Consider the following 20,683-nt stretch of genomic DNA (forward strand, 5'->3'; position numbering starts at 1 on the left):
AATATGTTAAAGGTAAAATGAAAATTGTCCCAGATTCCACTAGCATAAAGTATCCTGCTTACCCTTCTCAAGTCTTATAATGAGCAATACACATACATTTCAAAACTATAGGACTTGTTGAAGCCTCTCTAAAAAAAAAACACCTAGCTATATCACAGCTTCATCATTACTAACAATTGATTAGATCTATATAACTATTTTAATGGCAGAAATGTATCATGCATTACACAGATGTTTTCTAATTTAATCACCCCAACCCCCTGTTGAATATTATTCTATTCTTTACGTACTTTCTCTGAATACTTCCTTTAAATTCCTAGAAATGGAATTTTTTAAATTAATAGATATCTTTTAGAACAGATTTAAGTTTACAGAAAACTGAGCAGATAGTACAGAGTTCCCATGTACAGCCATCCCCAGCTTCCCCTATAATTAACATCTTGAATTAGTATGGGACATTGTTTACAAGTGATGAACCAATATTGATACATTATTATTAACTAAAGTCCATAGTTTACACTACGCTTCACTCTTTGTGTTATACAGTACTATGGGTTTTTACAGTTGTATAATGTCATATATCTACCATTAGTTTCACTGTCCTAAAAATCTCCTGTCCTCAATCTATTCATCCCTGAATACTGGCAAACACATTTCTTTCTACCATCTCTACAGTTTTTGTCTTTTGCAGAAGGTCAGATAGTTGAAATCATAAAGTATGTAGCCTTTTCAGACTAGCTTCTTTTACTTAGCAATATGCATTTAAGGTACTCTCAGGTCTTTTCATGGCTTGATAGTTCATTTCTTTTTATTGTTGAATTACTATTGCATTGTTTATCCATTCACCTATTAAAGAACATCTGGTTGCTTCCAGTTTCTAATAATTGTAAATGAAGTTACTATAAACATTTGCATGCAGGTTTTTGTGTGGACATGTTTTCAATTCTTTGGGGTAAATACCTAGAAGTATGATTGCTGGGTCATATTGTAAGCCAGTGTTTTTAGCTTTGTGAAAAACTGCCAAATTGTCTTCCAAAAGTGGCTGTACCATTTTGTATTCCTACTGACACTAAATGAGTTTCTGTTGCTCCACACATTTTCACTAGCATTTGGTATTGTCAAACGTTGTGGATTTAACCATTATAATTGACGTATAATGGTATCTTATTGCTTTAATTTGCAATTCCCTAATGGTACTGATGTTGAGCCTCTTTTCATATGCTTATTTCTCATCAGATATTTTCTTTGGTGAGATCTGTTGGATCCTATCTTCATTTTAAAATCGGATTTTTTTTTATGTTAAGTTTTAAGAGTTCTCTATATATTTTGGATACAATTCCTTTTTCAGACATTTTTGCAAATATTTTCTCCAACTCTGTGATTTGTCTTTTCATTCTGTTAAGCATCTTTTGCAAAACAGATGTTTTAAGTTTAGTGAAATCCAACTCAGCATTTTTTTTCTTTCATAGATAGTGCTTTTGGCATGTATTTAAAAATTCAACAGCAAATACAAGGTTATCTAGATATTCTCCTGAATTACATTTTAAGGCCTCTGCTGTACTGCAAAAATGCTATCAAAAAAAGATACCAACTAACATTCAAGCCACCAGTGCCATTAAGTCCTATTTTCTTTACATGAGTTTTCTGCCAAATTTTTAATTAAAAAAAATCAAGATATCTCTGAGATAGCAACTGATTTCAAGTTAAGATCGTAAGACTGTTCTCAGCCTCCATTCTTCATTAGAAGGGATTAAGAGAGAACCCCATAAAATGAAGTGAGTCCTTCCCCAACACCCAATACTTACAACCTTCTACTTTATCATCTTTTATCTACATTTATGTTAATGATCACAAGCAGCCCCTCAGCTTCTATATTCTAATGCCCACATGGTTCTGCATAGTACCCCTTCTCCAAATCTTCAAAGTCTTTCACTCTGCCCTGGAATTCAGTCAGTCATTAAGCAAAATCCCTTCAATAATCAATCTCTTCTCAAACACCCCCATTATTTCTTTATCTATTGAAGTCTAGCTCTGAATCTCTCCCATGACAAGTGCCTCATTGGTAGTGCTCTCTAAAAGCGATTTTTCCCCTCTCCCACATCACTGTGTTATTAGGCCTGGAGACGGAATAAATACTCTTTTGGCTCTTCATTGCTTTCAAGATCTCTATTTCCCTTCTTCTCTCTAATTCCTAGACTTTCACACACTTTCTACTTTTCTTGGTTCCAAACATTTACCAAATCCCAGATCTCGCCCTCATTCTCTTAAATTAATAATAGTTCCTGATGTTATTTCGATCTCTGACATTTACTCCGGTAAAAACTAGGTCTACTCCTTGCCTGTAGGTATACAGCTAAGTATGGTAGGAAAAAAAAAAAACAAAAAAACACAGCCATGTTAACTAACAAATTCATGGCCAGTAACTTCGTATATGCCCTTAAGTATTTCCAGCAACATATCAGATGTCTATATTCCATTCACTGACCCACTCTCCTTTTTTTTTCCCCAGGATCCCATTCAGGATATCAAGCTACATTTAATTGTCAGGCCTCCTTAGGCTCTTCTTGACTGTAACAATTTCTCACTTTCCTTGTTTTTTTTTTAAAATTTTTTATTAATTAAAAAAAAATTACAAGAAACACAAACATTTCTAATAATGCTCATTTCGCGCTACATATATAATCAATAATTCACAATATCATCACATAGCTGCATATTCATCATCACGATCATTTCTTAGAACATTTGCATCAATTCAGAAAAAGAAATAAAAAGACAACAGAAAAATAAAATGAAAACTAAAAAAATTTTACATACCATACCCCTTACCCCTCCCTTTCATTGATCACTAGCATTTCAAACTAAATTTAACATTTCTTCCCCTATTATTTATTTTTATTCCATATGTTCTACTCGTCTGTTAACAAGGTAGATAAACAGAGCATCAGACACAAGGTTTTCACAATCACATGGTCACAGTGTGAAAGCTATATCATTATATAGTCATCAATCATCAAGAAACATGGTTACTGGAACACAGCTCTATATTTTCAGGCAGTTCCCTCCAGCCTTGCCATTATGTCTTGGATAACAAGGTGATATCTACTTAATGCATAAGAATAATCTCCAGGATAACCTGTCAACTCTGTTTGGAATCTCTCAGCCATTGACACTTTGTCTCATTTCACTCTTTCCTGTTTTGGTTGAGAAGGTCTTCTCAATCCCTTGATGCTGGGTCTCAGCTCATTCTAGACTTTTCCCAATTCCTTGAAGCTGAATCTCAGCTCATTCTGGGATTTCTGTCCCACGTTGCCAGAAAGGTCCACACCCCCGGGAGTCATGTCCCACGTAGACAGGGGGAGGGTGGTGAGTTTGCTTGTTGTGTTGGCTGAAGAGAGAGGCCACATCTGAGCAACAAAAGAGATTCTCTTGGGGGGGGACTCTTAGGCCTAATTTTAAGTAAGCTTGACCTATCCTCTGTGGGGTTAAGTTTCATATGAACAAACCTCAAAACTGGGGGCTCAGCCTATAGCTTTGGTTGTCCACACTGCTTGTGAGAATATCAAGAATTCAACTTGGGGAAGTTGAAATTTCCCCCGTTCTCACCATTCCCTGAAGGGGACTCTGCAAATACATTTCCACTCACTGATCAAATCACTCATGTCCGGGGCATCACCCTGGACAAACCAACAAAATCTCATGTCCAACCAAAGGTTCCATGTACTTATGATGTTCAACCAACTATGTTATATCAGGAGATGCACTAGTCAAAATATAAAATTTGTACCAAATAAACATTTTCTTGCTTTAGTCTCACACATAAGCTTAAATTTTAAAATATTAATTATCATCTATTTTTAGCACCCTGCAATAATGACATTCCTTTGTTCTTTCTCATGCAAAAACATTTTTTAAATTTGTACATTTAGTCAGTATCATTATACACTCTAGGCATTCCTAGATTATACCATCTCAATCTTTATCATCCATCTTTCTTTGTGATTTCATTTATGCCCCCAGCCCTCCTCCATCATTCTCACATTCAGCTTCATTCAGTGTTTAACATAATTGTATTACAGTTAGGTAGTATTGTGCTGTCCATTTCTGAGTTTTTATATTAAGTCCTGTTGCACAATCTGTATCCCTTCAGCTCCAATCACCCAATATCTTACCCTATTTCTATCTCCTGATGGTCTCTGTTACCAACGAAATAGTCCAAGTTTATTCACTAATGCCAGTTCGTATCAGTGACACCATACAGTATTCTGTCCTTTTGTTTTTGGCTAATCACACTCAGCATAATGTCCATAAGGTCCATCCATGTTGTTACATACTTCATAACTTTATTCTGTCTTATAGCTGCATAATATGCCATCGTATGTATGTGCCACAGTTTGTTTAGCCACCCATTTGTTGATGGACATTTTGGATGCTTCCATCTCTTGGTAATTGTAAATAATGCTGCTATAAACACTGGTGAGCAAATGTCCATTTGTGTCCTTGCCCTCATGTCCTCTGAGTAGAGATAGCATATAGATGGGTCCTGATTTTTAATCCATTCTGCCAGTCTATGTCTTTTGATTGGGGAGTTCAATCCGTTAACATTCAGTGTTATTACTGCACCAGTAGTACTTTCTTCTACTATTTTGCCTTCGGGATTTTATATGTCATATCTAATTTTCCTTCTTTTTACCTTTACTCATAGTCTTCCTTTCTACACTCTTTTCCACACCTCTCTCTTTTGTCTTTCGTATCTGTCTCTAGTGCTCCCTCTAGTATTTCTTGCAGAGCAGGTCTCTTGGTCACAAATTCTCTCAGTGATTTTTTTGTCTGAAAATATTTTAATTTCTCCCTCATTTTTGAAGGACAATTTTGCTGGATATAGAATTCTTGGTTGGCAGTTTTTCTCTTTTAATAATTTAAATATATCATCCCACTGTCTTCTCGCCTCCATGGTTTCTGCTGAGAGATCTACACAGTCTTATTGGGCTTCCCTTGTACGTGATGGACTGCTTTTCTCTTGCTGCTTTCAAGATTCTCTCTTTCTCTTTGACCTCTGACATTCTGATTAGTAAACATCTTGGAGTACGTCTATTTGGATCTATTCTCTTTGGGGTACGCTGCACTTCTTGGTAAGTCTTTCATAAGAGTTCAAAAATTTTCACTGATTATTTCCTCTATTAGTTTTTCTCCTCCTTTTCCCTTCTCTTCTCTTTCTGGGACACGCACAACACGTATATTCGTGCGCTTCATATTGTCTTTCAATTCCCTGAGTCCCTGCTCATATTTTTCCATTTTTTTCCCCCCTATAGTTTCTGTTTCTTGCTGGATTTCAGATGTTCTGTCCTCCAGTTCACTAATCCTATGTGCTTTCTCTTGAAATCTACCATTGTAAGTTTCCGTTGTTTTTTCATCTCTTCTACCGTGCCTTTCATTCCCATAAGTTCTGTGATTTGTTTTTTCAGACTTTGTTCATTCCTTGCCTTCTTTATATCCTCCCTCAATTCATTGATTTGTTTTTTGATGAGGTTTTCCACGTCTGTTCGTATATTCTGAATTAATTTTTTCAGTTCCTGTATCTCATTTGAATTGTTGGTTTGTTCCTTTGACTGGGCCATATCTTCAATTTTCCTAGTGTGATTTATTTTTCCTGGTGTCTAGGCATTTAATAATCTTAATTAGTTTATTCTGGAGATTGCTTTCACTTCTTTTACTTAGAGTTTTCTTGCTGGATGAATTTGTTGTCTCTTTGTTCTTTGACATTCAGTTCAGCTTTTTCTGAACCTCTAGCTTAAGTTCTGTTAAACAGAAGAGAATTTTTCAGTTCTTGTTTCCTTGTTTCCTGCCCTGCTTGTATGGTGCCTTCCCCCTCCCCCCCCCCACCCTTAGGAGGGTCTACTTAGGTATTATAGATCCTAGCCAGATATTCCCAGACCAAACTGGCCTCCTATCAGGAGGAAAGAGTCACCTGCGTCAGTTTTCCCTAAGGGTGAGACACAGCAAGTTGAAAGACTTTTCCGTGAAGTCTCTGGTCTCTGGTTTTCTTTTCCTGCCCAGTATGTGGTGCTTGTCTGCCTGCAGGTCCTGCCAGCACGAGATGATGCGGTACATTTAACTTTGGCAGACTCTCCCAGGGTTCGGGGGGGGGGGGGCTTGCAGCTGGTGTAGCTCATCCAGACTGGGGTACGCTGTGTGTCCAGTCACTGACGCGGCCCCGGGAACTGTTCTGTATTGTTTCTGGTTATCTAGTAGTTGTTCTGGATGATGAACTAAAATGCACACATTGTTAAGCCACCATCTTGGCCCGGAAGTCACTTTCCTTGTTTTTGATGACCTCTACAGTTTTGGACAGTATGGGTCAGGTATATTATAGGATGCTTCTCTACTGGAATCTGTCTAATGCTTTTTTGTCCCCCTTATAATTAGACTGAAGTTATGGGTTTTGGGGAAGAAGATCACAGAGGTAAAGTGCCATTTTCATCACATCATAACAAAGGTACATAATATTAACATGAAGTATGACTATTGATTTTTACTTTCATCACCAGGCTGTAGTAGTGTTTGTCAGGCTTCTCTACTATAAAGTTACTCTTTCTTCCCCTTTCCAAATGCTTTGGAAACAAGTCACTATGTGCAGTCCCAATGTAAGGAGGGGGGACTTACTTTAATTATTTGGAATAGATCTGCAAAGAAGATTTGTCTCTTTTTTCCCATTTATTTATTCATTCATACATTTATATCAATATGGACTCATAGATGTTTATATAATACTTTGAGTTATAATCCAATACTACTTTATTCATCTTGTTTAAATTGTTCCAGCTTTTGGTCATTGGAAGCTCTTTCAACCACTCCTTTGACATATCCCCATTAATGTGGGCTTTTTTGTCTAAGTCATTACTCTTTATGATTTCATTTTATCTCTGTGTTGGATTAAGTATACCTTTCTTTTTTCAGTGTTTGCTTACAAGTTTATGGTTTGTATCTTTCAATTATCAGTTTACTATCAAGTGATATACCCCCTCACACAGAGTACACAAATCTTATAATTCATTTCTCCTTTTGGCCTTTATGCTTTTGTTGTCATTTTACTTATACATGTGTTCATCTCTTTTCTATATTGTGTATTTTTATTTAAACAGTTCATTATCTTTTAAAAATATTCATGTTAGAAAAAAATCATATATTTACTTATGTAGTTACTATTTATAGTGCTCTTCATTCCTTTGTATAGCTCTATTCACATTTTCTTTCTGCCTGAAAGAATTTAATATTTCTTATAGTGCAGACCTGCTGGTGATATCTTTCAATTTTTGAATGTTAAAAGTCTTTATTTCACCTTTGTTTTTGAAAGATAATTGCGTGTAGAATTCTAGTACATAGATTTGTTTGTTCAGTACTTTAATAGACATATATTAGATCATCTGAAATTGCTGTACAGCTCATTGAAACTACATTTAAAAAAAACTCACTTCTGTCTCTACATTTCATTTTGGGTAGATTCGGTTGCCATCTTTAAATTTGCTTATCTTTTTTTCCTACAGTAATAATCTGCCAATAATCCAATCCAATGTATCTTTCAATCACAAATATTGTAGTTTCCATCTCTAGAAGCTTAATTTTTTTTTCCAAATATACCTTCCAAACATCTCTACTTCACTTTTTTTTAAACGTTGGAAATACAGTTATAAAGGGGTAGCTGCTTTCCACTCCTGAGGCAACAGCTTTTGGAGATCTTTATTCAATATCCTGCAAATTTTAAGGTTTTCCAGTCTGGCTGGTAGAATTAAGCACTATTCCCAGCCTCTGTGAGCATGAGGCACTATTCTCCAATTTTATCAAATGGTTATTTTCCTGGCCTAGAAAGGTTCTTCACACAGTACTCAAGGAGGACCCTCCACAGATTTCCAGTTTTCCTTCTATGCAGCTTTTTCCTCTTTGTTCTGTGAATTCCAAATGCCTTGGTCATGCCAAACTCTCAACTCCATCTCATCACCTCAAAGAGTTCACTATGTCCCTTTTAAGTTTCCCCTCTCTGTGCTGTGGCTTAAAAACTCTCTCAAGGCAGTAATCTGGGACAATCATAAGGCTTACCACATTTGTTTTCCACCTTCAGAGACCACTTCATTATCATTAGTCCAGCGTCTTGAAAAGCACTGTTTCATACAGTCTTTCTAGTTTTTTGGTTTCAGGCAAGGAGGGTTTATTAGTCCCTATAACTCCATCCTGACCAGAAGCAGAAGCTGCCACCTTTTTTCAATAATTACACCCACGTGGATAACTCCGACAATCGAGTTTCAGTTCTTATCTTATTTGACCTAACTGCAATTTCTGACTGGCTGACCTCTTTTTCACCTTTGCATACAGCATCCTGGGTATATATTTATTGGATCTTACCTGTCTCCTGGCCATTCCATCTCAGTCTCCTTTGGTGGTCTGCTTCATCAACTCTTAGCTACAGAGTACCTCAGGATACAGTCTGAACATCTTCTATTGCCTGTCTATATTCATTGACCCAGGGACCTCATCTAGCTTCATAGCTTTAGGTAATGTCTATGGCTAATGAGTCTTAATTTTCTATCTCTTGCGTGGATTCCACACTGTATACCCAACTCCGTAGTCAACATATACACTTGGATGTCTAACAGGGCATCTCAAACATGTTAATATGCTCATTTCCTGATATCCCACCTGCTACCCCTCACCTCACATTCTTTCTCATCTCAGTAAAAGTGAACTTGAATATCATCATTCCAGTTGCCGAGGCCAACTCTTAATCATCCTCAATCAACTCTATCTCATGTTGGCTCTACTTTCAAAATACATCCATAATTCAACCACTTTTTCCCATCTCTACTAATACCAGCCTGGTCTAAACCACTATAATTTTTTGTTTGGATTAGTGCAACATCCTCTTAACTCATTTTCCTATTTCCTTGAGAATCTATTTTCAACAAAAGTAGTCAGAGTGAATCTGTGAAAATGTAGGTAAACCTATTTTACTTCTCTACTCAAAACCCTGCTATGGTTTTCTATTTTAGTTAGAATAAAACCCAGAATCTTTAGAAAGGCCTAACAAGGCACTGTATGGTTGGGCCTCATCATTGATCTACCCTATCTCCTGCTATAGTTCACTTGTTATGCTAGATCCTACTTTAGGGCCTTTATACTTACTGTTTCCTTTGCCAGGAAGGCTCTTCCCCTAGGTAAGAATCACTCCTCCCTTATCTCCTGTGTTCAAATATCACCTCAATGAAGACTTCCCCAAGCAAACTTTTGGAGCCAACCAACTTGACCCCCTGCCTGTCAGACCCAGTACTTAAGTCCATCATATTAATATATTACATATTATTCTTATTTGCTTATTGTCACTCTCCTCCCTTTAGAATGTAAGTACTATTAAGGCAAGAATTTTTGTGGTTTCTTTTCAACAGTACCTTGAACAGTTCCTGGCATGGAGTGGGAACTTGAATCAATATTTGTTAAAAGAATGAACGCCATTAGAAGGTTTTAAAAAATCACTCCATAAGTGTTTTAAAATTATTCACCTCTATAAAAGTATTTAAAAACTACTCACTTGAACTGGAGTCTTTTGGCAATGGAATGAAAAGCTTTCATGATAAAAAGTGTTACCAAAGTTTAAAACTATATAGACAGGGTACTTCCTACTAATACCCATTAAATTATTAGCCATGATTATGAAGCATGTAATAACATGGATGGACCTAGAGAACATTATGCTGAGTGAGTCTAGCCAAAAACTAAAAGACAAATACTGTATGGTCCCACTGATGTGAACGGACATTCGAGAATAAATTTGGAATATGTCATTGGTAACAGAGTCCAGCAGGAGGGAGAAACAGGGTAAGATAATGGGCAATTGGAGCTGAAGGGATACAGACTGTGCAACAGGACTAGATACAAAAACTCAAAAATGGACAGCACAATAATACCTAATTGTAAAGTAATCATGTTAAAACACTGAATGAAGCTGCATGTGAGCTATCAGTTTTTGTTTTGTTTTTACTATTACTTTTATTTTTTTCTCTATATTAACATTCTATATCTTTTTCAGTTGTGTTGCTAGTTCTTCTAAACTGATGCAAATGTACTAAGAAACGATGATCATGCATCGATGTGATGATGTTAAGAATTACTGATTGCATATGTAGAATGGTATGATTTCTAAATGTTGGGTTAATTTCTTTTTTTCCGTTAATTAAAAAAAAAAAAAAGAGAGAGAAGGGGTAATTGGAGCTGAAGGGATACAGACTGTGCAACAGGACTGGATATAAAAACTCAGAAATGGACAGCACAATACTACCTAATTGTAATGCAATTATGTTAAAACATTGAATGAAGCTGCATGTGAGGTATAGGTTTTTTTTTCTCTCTATTATCGTTTTAATTCTTATTCTGTTGTCTTTTTATTTCTTTTTCTAAATCGATGCAAATGTACTAAGAAATGATGAATATGCAACTATGTGATGATATCAAGAATTACTGATTGTACATGTAGAATGGAATGATTTCTAAATGTTTTGTTAATTTTTTTAATTAATAAAAAAAAAATAAAAATAAATAAATAAAAAAAAAAGGAGGTCCTGGATGACCCAGGAGAGAAGCAAAGAAACAACCTGTTAAAAGCTAATTACTATTCTAATTGTGTCAAGCTAATTAAGCAATGAAACCAGGTACCTGTGTTTTGCCTCCCTGTATGTTGGGTCCATCAAAATTTTAAAAGTTGGGCGTAAAAAAATTCTCAGTGATCACATAAGTATGATTATGTAAGCTTGAACACAAATAAACTGAGTCTGGATTGGATGGTAAAAAAAAAAAAAAACTATATAGACAGGGTACTTCCTACTAATACCCATTAAATTATTAACCATGAACTTTGGCCTCGGCACCCCAATTTATATATGTCTACCATATTGTGAAAAAAATATTTTTTTCAGTTTTAACAATGTCTGTAGTCATATATGATAATTTTAACTTAAAAAAACTTTATTAGAGATATAAACCACATATCTCTAATGAACACCTTTTTAAGGAGCCAATTCAGTATTTTTAAAAATACATTCACAAAACTGTGCAACTATCACTACTAATTCCAGAACATTTTCATCTCCACAAAAAGGAAACTCTCTGCCTAGTAAGTCACCCCCCATTCCTTCAATCTCTCAGCCTCACACAACCATTAATCTCCTTTCTGCCTCCATGGATTTGCCCATTCTGAGCATTTTATATAAATCATACACTATGTAATCTCTTCTGTCTGGCTTTTCTATCATTTGGCGCAACGATATCAAGATTCATCTACATTGTAGTATGTATCAGTATTTCATTCCCTTTTATGGCCAAATAATACTCAGTTGTTTATATGTATCATATTTTGGTTATCCATCCATCAGGTGATGGACATTTGGGTTGTTTCCACTTTTTGATGAATATGAATAATGCCACTATAAGCATTTGTATACAAGTTTTTGGTTAGACGTATGCTTTCAATTTTCTTGTGTATATACCTAAAAATGGAATTACTGGGTCATATAGTAAAATTTAACTATTTGTACAACTGCCTTTCTTCTAAAGTGGCCGCACCATTTTACAGTAACAAGGCTCCAATTTTTCTACATTGTCGCCTACACTCACTTTTCCTTTTTTATTTATTAAAGTCATTCTAGGGTGGACCATGGTGGCTCAGTGGGGAGAGTTCTCGCCTGCCATGCTGGAGACCCGGTTTGATTCCTGGTGCCTGCTCATGCAAAACAAAACAAAAAAAAGTAAAATCATTCTAATGAATGTGAAATGGTATCTTTCTGTGATTTTGATTTGTATTGCCTTAAAATAACTAATGATGATGAGCCATATATGGCTATTTAAAAGAAGATAAGGGAAAAGATTTAGAAAAGAAATAGAAACCCTCAAACTCTACTTCAACTGCCAGAATATTTAATTGTTCAAAGTCTGACCTTGTCAGTCTCTGAGGACCCTCACTCTTTTGTTGAATATGGGCTGTTATGGTCAAGTTCATGTATCAACTTGGCCAAGCTGTGGTACTGGTTTGTTTGCTTGGGCAAGTGCTGGCCTGTCTGTTGCCATTTGTAATCAGCCAAGGGGAGTGCCTTCTGCAATGACTGATGCTTAATCTAATCACTGGAAGCCTTTTAAGGGAGATTCAGAAGAGACATGTTCTCTTCCTGTTTTGGCTGGTGAGCCTCTCCTGTGGAGGAGTTCGTCCAGACCCTCTATCGGAATCGTCAGCTTCACAGCCTGCCCTGCGGATTCTGGACTCGGCATCCCCACGGTTACATGAGACACCTATAAATTTTTTATCTGCGAGTGTTTGCTGTTGATTCTGTTTCTCTAGAGAACCCTAACTTTAACACTGTTACCTATATAGTTTTCATCTTCTCTGTATTCTGGAGTACAGAGACCAAGGTTCAAAACTGATTGGTATGACTTTTAACCCTCAAAGTCAGTAAATTCTTACTTATATTCCAAAATCAGAAACCATACAGCTTACTAAAAAATCTACAAAGCCTTTACCCAACATATTCAACCTAGTAACGCAGAAGGAAACGATTCTTAAATGCAGAGTGAAGGCAGAGATTTGTAACCTTAATCCTTGGCCAGTATCTGGCACAAGCACTGTTCTAAATAAATGTTTTAAAGAAAGGTAATTTTCTAAAAATAAGGTTGGTGTTTAACTGGTCTTACCCTCAAGGGATTTTCATTGAGGTATGGAGGCTCTCCTTCTACCATCTCAATTGCCATGATACCTAGAGACCATATGTCCACTTTAGGACCATAAGCTTTCCGTGTAACCACCTCTGGTGCCATCCAATAAGGTGTTCCAACCATGGTACTTCGCTTGCTCTGCTCAGGGGTGATCTGGGCACAGAAACCAAAGTCAGCTACAAAACAAAACAAAGCAAAGCATCTGAGTTAATGGTTCCTATGGATGGTTTTATTAAAAGAATTCACTTTAAATGATATAAGTTCATTACATTTTGACTATTAAGCTGCTGGTTTTTTAAAGATGTTATTAATAAAATAAATCAGAATGGGTTCAAAATATTCTGATGATGCTATATATTCTTACTTGTTTACTTTCACTTACCAAAAGAAGAATGCAAATTATCAGGTGAGGTCTTTTATTCTAAATAATTAATTCTATCCTAAAACACTTAATAAAGTTGAAAGAGATCTCAAAAGTCACCAAAGGTGGACACCAAACAAACCCACTGAATAAAGAGAATCAGGCAAAGTCAGGAAGCAGACCACTACTGCACTTAAATAAACAGAAGTTACATAAATATTTATTATATGATAGATAAATATCATAATTTATTTAACATTCCCTTATTGTTAACATTTAGGACACTTTCAGTTTTTCCATATTACAAACAATATTGCACAGAATCCTCATACTTGTTGTGCAAAGGTCTAGTAATTCTCTCTCTCTTTTTTTTTTACATGGGCAGGTACCAGGAATCGAACCTGGGTCCTCTGGCATGGCAGGCAAGCATTCTGGCCTGCTGAGCCACCATGGCCCGCCCATGGGCTAGTAATTCTTGAAGACAGAGTCCTAAAAGAACAATCATTGGGTCAAAGAGTTATAGTTAAAACGAGTGCTTGTAATAAGCCAGGTACTGTTCCAGATGTCCTGTAAGAATTAACATAAAAATTTCCATGATCACCCTATGAGACATTATTATTATTATTATATATTATTATTTCCATTTTACAAACAGGGAAACTTAGGCAAATACATTTTTAAATAACTTGCCCAAGATCTAGTTCGTAGTGACAGGTCAAACTATTATACAAAAAATACTAAACCAGTTTACATTTGTTTCTACCAAAATGTAAAAGAATATCCATTTCCAACCTGCCCACAAAGATAACTAGATACTCCTTTTATATGGAGGGTATAACTTAAAAAAGAGATTTACAGTTGAAAATAGAGCCAAACCCTCCGGAGAAGGGGGGAAAAAAAGGTTTTGGTCCTTTGAGCCAAAAAATGCCTTGAATTTTGCTTTGTTGGAGAAACCTCAAAAGGGGTTCTTAAATCCTCCAGAAGGCACAACTGGAACTGAAAAGGGATTATAGGTAGCAGAAGAAAGGGAAGTTGGGGAAGTTCTCATGACTCTGTCTGGGACAGAAGATGATTAGAGAAAGTGGTTTACATGGGACTTTTCCCTTGTCATTCCTGAGGTCAGGGTAACAGAGCCAGCCCCACACTGTACATTATAGCGTTCTAAGAAATGCTGAACAGCTGATGAAAAATATATACTCTAAGAGATGGCAGAGACAAATTCAAGTTCATCTCTAGAAGATAGCTATATCATTAGGACAGTCCCATGCACTTTACATTTTCAATCCTCAGAATAATTCTCTGTGATTAGGAACTATTATTTTCCTTATTTACAAATGAGGAAATAGTTAAAGAGAAATAAGCAACTTGTTCAAAATGACTCAGCAAGCAGTCGCAGAAGTGATGTTTAAATCCAGGCTGTCCAGATTGAGTCCATGTTCTTTACCACTACAGTCCCTCCGCACAAAGTTGTTTTTTTGAGTTTGTTTGTTTTTAAGTTAAACAAAGGGCAGAAAATTGTAAGATAATCATATTTTTTGTTCAGTTATTACTCACTAAGTTTAACCGATCCTTCCATCCCCAAAAGCACATTATCACTCTTGATGTCTCTGTGGATCACTTGATTAGCATGTAAAAACTCCAATGCCTGTAAACACTAAACAGAAGAAAAACCCCTATTAATGAAACAATCCCTGGAAAATCTAATGGAGGTTTATGGATAGCAATTATGGCTGGAGCACTGCTTTCGGTACCCAGCAGAAGGAAAAAACATGCTTTCATATGCAAAGTTATGAAAAAAGAGGCCTTAATCAGGTCCTCTCTTTCTCCCAACCCACCAACGTCTGATCTTATCCAAAGATATTATTAAATACTGCAAATTTTGAAATTAAAGAACAGCATTGTCAATTAAATGAAAAGATTAAAGAGTGACGTGGTATGATGGCATTTTGTGGCTCACTGTCATAGAAAATTAATGACTTACCCCTATTATGAATATGCTATTTTCCCAAATTCTTCAACTCCTCAATACTGCCTAAATGTATTATAAGAAATCTAAACCCAGAGATTATGAACTTGTCATATTTCTGGCACTGATTAGTTGAGACCCTAAAAATATCACTCTGTCTTCAATGTTTTTTTTTTTTATTAATTAATGGAAAAAAAGAAATTAACCCAACATTTAGAAATGATACCATTCTACATATGCAATCAGTAATTCTTAACATCATCACATAGATGAATGATCATCATCATTTCTTAGTACATTTGCATCGGTTTAGAAGAACTAGCAACACAACCGAAAAAGATATAGAATGTTAACATAGAGAAAAAAAATAAAAGTAATAATAGTAAAAAAAACAAAAACAAAAACAAACAAACAAACAAAAAAACAAAACAAAAACCTATAGCTCAGATGCAGTTTCATTCAGTGTTTTAACACGATTACTTTACAATTAGGTATTATTGTGCTGTCCATTTTTGAGTTTTTGTATCTAGTCCTGTTGCAGTCTGTATCCCTTCAGCTCCAATTACCCATTATCTTACCCTGTTTCTAACTCCTGCTGGACTCTGTTACCAATGACATATTCCAAGTTTATTCTCGAATATCGATTCACATCATTGGGACCATACAGTATTTGTCTTTTAGTTTTTGGCTAGACTCACTCAGCATAATGTTCTCTAGGTCCATCCATGTTATTACATGCTTCATAAGTTTATCCTGTCTTAAAGCTGCATAATATTCCATCGTATGTATATACCACAGTTTGTTTAGCCACTCGTCTGTTGATGGACATTTTGGCTGTTTACATCTCTTTGCAATTGTAAATAATGCTGCTATAAACATTGCTGTGCAAATGTCCGTTTGAGTTTTTGCCCTTAATTCCTTTGAGTAGATTCCCAGCAATGGTATTGCTGGGTCGTATGGCAATTCTATATTCAGTTTTTGGAGGAACCGCCAAACTGCCTTCCACAGTGGTTGCACCATTTGACATTCCCACCAACAGTGGATAAGTGTGCCTCTTTCACTGCATCCTCTCCAGCACTTGTCATTTTCTGTTTTGTTGATAATGGCCATTCTGGTGGGTGTGAGATGATATCTCATTGTGGTTTTGATTTGCATTTCTCTAATGGCCAGGGACATTGAGCATCTCTTCATGTGTCTTTTGGCCATTTGTATTTCCTCCTCTGAGAGGTGTCTGTTCAAGTCTTTTTCCCACTTTGTAATTGGGTTGGCTGTCTTTTTGTTGAGTTGAACAATCTCTTTATAAATTCTGGATACAAGACCTTTATCTGATATGTCGTTTCCAAATATTGTTTCCCATTGTGTAGGCTGTCTTTCTGCTTTCTTGATTAAGTTCTTTGATGCACAAAAGTGTTTAATTTTGAGGAGTTTCCATTTATTTATTTCCTTCTTCAGTGCTCTTGCTTTAGGTTTAAGGTTCATAAAACTGCCTCCAATTGTAAGATTCATAAGATATCTCCCTACATTTTCCTCTAACTGTTTTATGGTCTTAGACCTAATGTTTAGATCTTTCATCCATTTTGAGTTAACTTTTGTGTAGGGTGTGAGATATGGGTCTTCTTTCATTCTTTTGCATATGGATATCCAGTTCTCTAGGCACCATTTATTGAAGAGACTGTTCTGTCCCAGGTGATTGGCTTGACTGCCTTATCAAAGATCAAATGTCCATAGATGAGAGGGTCTATATCTGAGCACTCTAATCGATTCCATTGGTCGATATATCTATCTTTATGCCAATACCATGCTGTTTTGACCACTGTGGCTTCATAATATGCCTTAAAATCAGGCAGTGCAAGACCTCCAGCTTTGTTTTTTTTCCTCAAGATACTTTTAGCAATTCGGGACACCGTGCCCTTCCAGATAAATTTGCTTATTGGTTTTTCTATTTCTGAAAAATAAGTTGTTGGGATTTTGATTGGTATTGCATTGAATCTGTAAATCAATTTAGGTAGGATTGACATCTTAACTATATTTAGTCTTCCAATCCATGAACACGGTATGCCCTTCCATCTATTTAGGTCTTCTGTGATTCCTTTTAGCAGTTTTTTGTAGTTTTCTTTATATAGGTTTTTTGTTCCTTTAGTTAAATTTATTCCTAGGTATTTCATTCTTTTAGTTGCAATTGTAAATGGGATTCGTTTCTTGATTCCCCCGTCAGATTGTTCATTACTAGTGTATAGAAATGCTACAGATTTTTGAATGTTGATCTTGTAACCTGCTACTTTGCTGTACTCATTTATTAGCTCTAGTAGTTTTGTTGTGGATTTTTCCGGATTTTCGACGTATAGTATCATATCGTCCGCAAACAGTGATAGTTTTACTTCTTCCTTTCCAATTTTGATGCCTTGTATTTCTTTTTCTTGTCTAATTGCTCTGGCTAGAACCTCCAACACAATGTTGAATAACAGTGGTGATAGTGGACATCCTTGTCTTGTTTCTGATCTTAGGGGGAAAGTTTTCAATTTTTCCCCATTGAGGATGATATTAGCTGTGGGTGTTTCATATATTCCCTCTATCATTTTAAGGAAGTTCCCTTGTATTCCTATCTTTTGAAGTGTTTTCAATAGGAAAGGATGTTGAATCTTGTCAAATGCCTTCTCTGCATCAATTGAGATGATCATGTGATTTTTCTGCTTTGATTTGTTGATATGGTGTATTACATTAATTGATTTTCTTATGTTGAACCATCCTTGCATACCTGGGATGAATCCTACTTGGTCATGATGTATAATTCTTTTAATGTGTTGTTGGATACGAATTGCTAGAATTTTATTGAGGATTTTTGCATCTATATTCATTAGAGAGATTGGCCTGTAGTTTTCTTTTTTCGTAATATCTTTGCCTGGTTTTGGTATGAGGGTGATGTTGGCTTCATAGAATGAATTAGGTAGTTTTCCCTCCGCTTCAATTTTTTTGAAGAGTTTGAGGAGAGTTGGTAGTAATTCTTTCTGGAATGTTTGATAGAATTCATATGTGAAGCCGTCTGGTCCTAGGACTTTTCTTTTTAGGAAGCTTTTGAATGACTAATTCAATTTCTTTACTTGTGATTGGTTTGTTGAGGTCATCTATGTCTTCTTGAGTCAAAGTTGGTTGTACATGTCTTTCCAGGAACCCATCCATTTCCTCTAAATTGTTGTATTTATCAGCGTAAAGTTGTTCATAGTATCCTGTTATTACCTCCTTTATTTCTGTGGGGTCAGTAGTTATGTCTCCTCTTCCATTTCTGATCTTATCTATTTGCATCCTCTCTCTTCTTCTTTTTGTCAATCTTGCTAAGGGCCCATCAATCGTGTTGATTTTCTCATAGAACCAACTTCTGGTCTTATTGATTTTCTCTATTGTTTTCATGTTTTCAATTTCATTTATTTCTGCTCTAATCTTTGTTATTTCTTTCCTTTTGCTTGCTTTGGGATTAGTTTGCTGTTCTTTCTCCAGTTCTTCCAAGTGGACAGTTAATTCCTGCATTTTTGCCTTTTCTTCTTTTCTGATATAGGCATTTAGGGCAATAAATTTCCCTCTTAGCACTGCCTTTGCTGCGTCCCATAAGTTTTGATATGTTGTGTTTTCATTTTTATTCGCCTCGAGGTATTTGCTAATTTCTCTTGCAATTTCTTCTTTGACCCACTCGTTTAGGAGTGTGTTGTTGAGCCTCCATGTATTTGTGAATTTTCTGGCACTCGGCCTATTATTGATTTCCAACTTCATTCTTTTATGATCCGAGAAAGTGTTGTGTATGATTTCAATCTTTTTAAATTTGTTAAGACTTTCTTTGTGACCCAGCACATGGTCTATCTTTGAGAATGATCCATGAGCACTTGAGAAAAAGGTGTATCCTGCTGTTGTGGGATGTAATGTCCTATAAATGTCTGTTAAGTCTAGCTCATTTATAGTAATATTCAGATTCTCTATTTCTTTATTGATCCTCTGTCTAGATGTTCTGTCCATTGATGAGAGTGGTGAATTGAAGTCTCCAACTTTTATGGTATATGAGTCTATTTCCCTTTTCAGTGTTTGCAGTGTATTCCTCACGTATTTTGGGGCATTCTGGTTCGGTGCATAAATATTTATGATTGTTATGTCTTCTTGTTTAATTGTTCCTTTTATTAGTATATAGTGTCCTTCTTTGTCTCTTTTAACTGTTTTACATTTGAAGTCTAACTTGTTGGATATTAGTATAGCCACTCCTGCTCTTTGCTGGTTGTTATTTGCATGAAATATCTTTTCCCAACCTTTCACTTTCAACCTATGTTTATCTTTGGGTCTAAGATGTGTTTTATCTGTAGACAGCATATAGAAGGATCCTGTTTTTTAATCCATTCTGCCAATCTATGTCTTTTGATTGGGGAATTCAGTCCATTAACATTTAGTGTTATTACTGTTTTGATAATATTTTCCTCTAACATTTTGCCTTTTGTATTATATATTATCATATCTGACTTTCCTTCTTTCTACACTCTTCTCCATACCTCTCTCTTCTGTCTTTTCGTATCTGACTCTAGTGCTCCCTTTAGTATTTCTTGCAGAGCTGGTCTCTTGGTCACAAATTCTCTCAGTGACTTTTTGTCTGAGAATGTTTTAATTTCTCCCTCATTTTTGAAGGACAATTTTGCTGGATATAGGAGTCTTGGTTGGCAGTTTTTCTCTTTTAGTAACTTAAATATATCATCCCACTGTCTTCTAGCTTCCATGGTTTCTGCTGAGAAATCTACACATAGTCTTATTGGGTTTCCCTTGTATGTGATGGATTGTTTTTCTCTTGCTGCTTTCAAGATCCTCTCTTTCTCTTTGACCTCTGACACTGTAACTAGTACCTGTCTTGGAGAGCGCCTATTTGGGTCTAATCTCTTTCGGGTGCGCTGTACTTCTTGGATCTGTAATTTTAGGTCTTTCATAAGAGTTGGGAAATTTTCAGTGATAATTTCTTCCATTAGTTTTTCTCCTCCTTTTCCCTTCTCTTCTCCTTCTGGGACACCCACAACACGTATATTTGTGCGGTTCATATTGTCCTTGAGTTCCCTGATACCCTGTTCAAATTTTTCCATTCTTTTCCCGATAGTTTCTGTTTCTTTTTGGAATTCAGATGTTCCATCCTCCAAATCGCTAATTCTATCTTCTGTCTCTTTAAATCTATCATTGTAGGTATCCACTGTTTTTTCCAGCTTTTCTACTTTGTCCTTCACTTCCGTAAGTTCTGTGATTTGTTTTTTCAGTTTTTCTATTTCTTCAGCCCATGTCTTCTTCATGTCCTCCCTGAATTTATCGATTTTGTTTTTGAAGAGGTTTTCCATTTTTGTTCGTATATTCAACATTAGTTGTCTCACCTCCTGTATCTCATTTGAACTATTGGTTTGTTCCTTTGACTGGGCCATATTCTCAATCTTCTGAGCGTGGACCATTATCTTCTGATGGCGTCTGGGCATTCAGTCAGATTTCCCTGGGTGTCGGACCGAACAGGTTGTAAGATTTTTCTGTGAAATCTCTGGGTTCTGTTTTCCTTATCCTGCCCAGTAGGTGGCGCTCATGGCACACGTTTGTCTCACGTGTTTGGAAGGGAT

The 20,683-nt window shown here is 36.0% G+C and overlaps 1 protein-coding gene across 4 annotated transcripts in view; it reads right to left on the minus strand.

The window, feature by feature from the left end:
- Nucleotides 1-20,683, minus strand: part of PAK2 (p21 (RAC1) activated kinase 2) — a 123,081-nt gene that overhangs the window by 1,670 nt on the left and 100,728 nt on the right. For all 4 annotated transcript variants that reach the window (XM_077117965.1, XM_077117966.1, XM_077117961.1 and 1 more), the window contains 2 exons: nt 14,660-14,759; nt 12,724-12,920 (listed from right to left, as the gene is read on the minus strand). In XM_077117965.1, the coding sequence (XP_076974080.1) occupies nt 12,724-12,920; nt 14,660-14,759 (297 nt within the window). The remainder of the gene's footprint in view (nt 1-12,723; nt 12,921-14,659; nt 14,760-20,683) is intronic.

Source organism: Tamandua tetradactyla, chromosome 10 (genome assembly GCF_023851605.1).
Source record: "Tamandua tetradactyla isolate mTamTet1 chromosome 10, mTamTet1.pri, whole genome shotgun sequence".
NCBI lineage: Eukaryota > Metazoa > Chordata > Mammalia > Pilosa > Myrmecophagidae > Tamandua > Tamandua tetradactyla.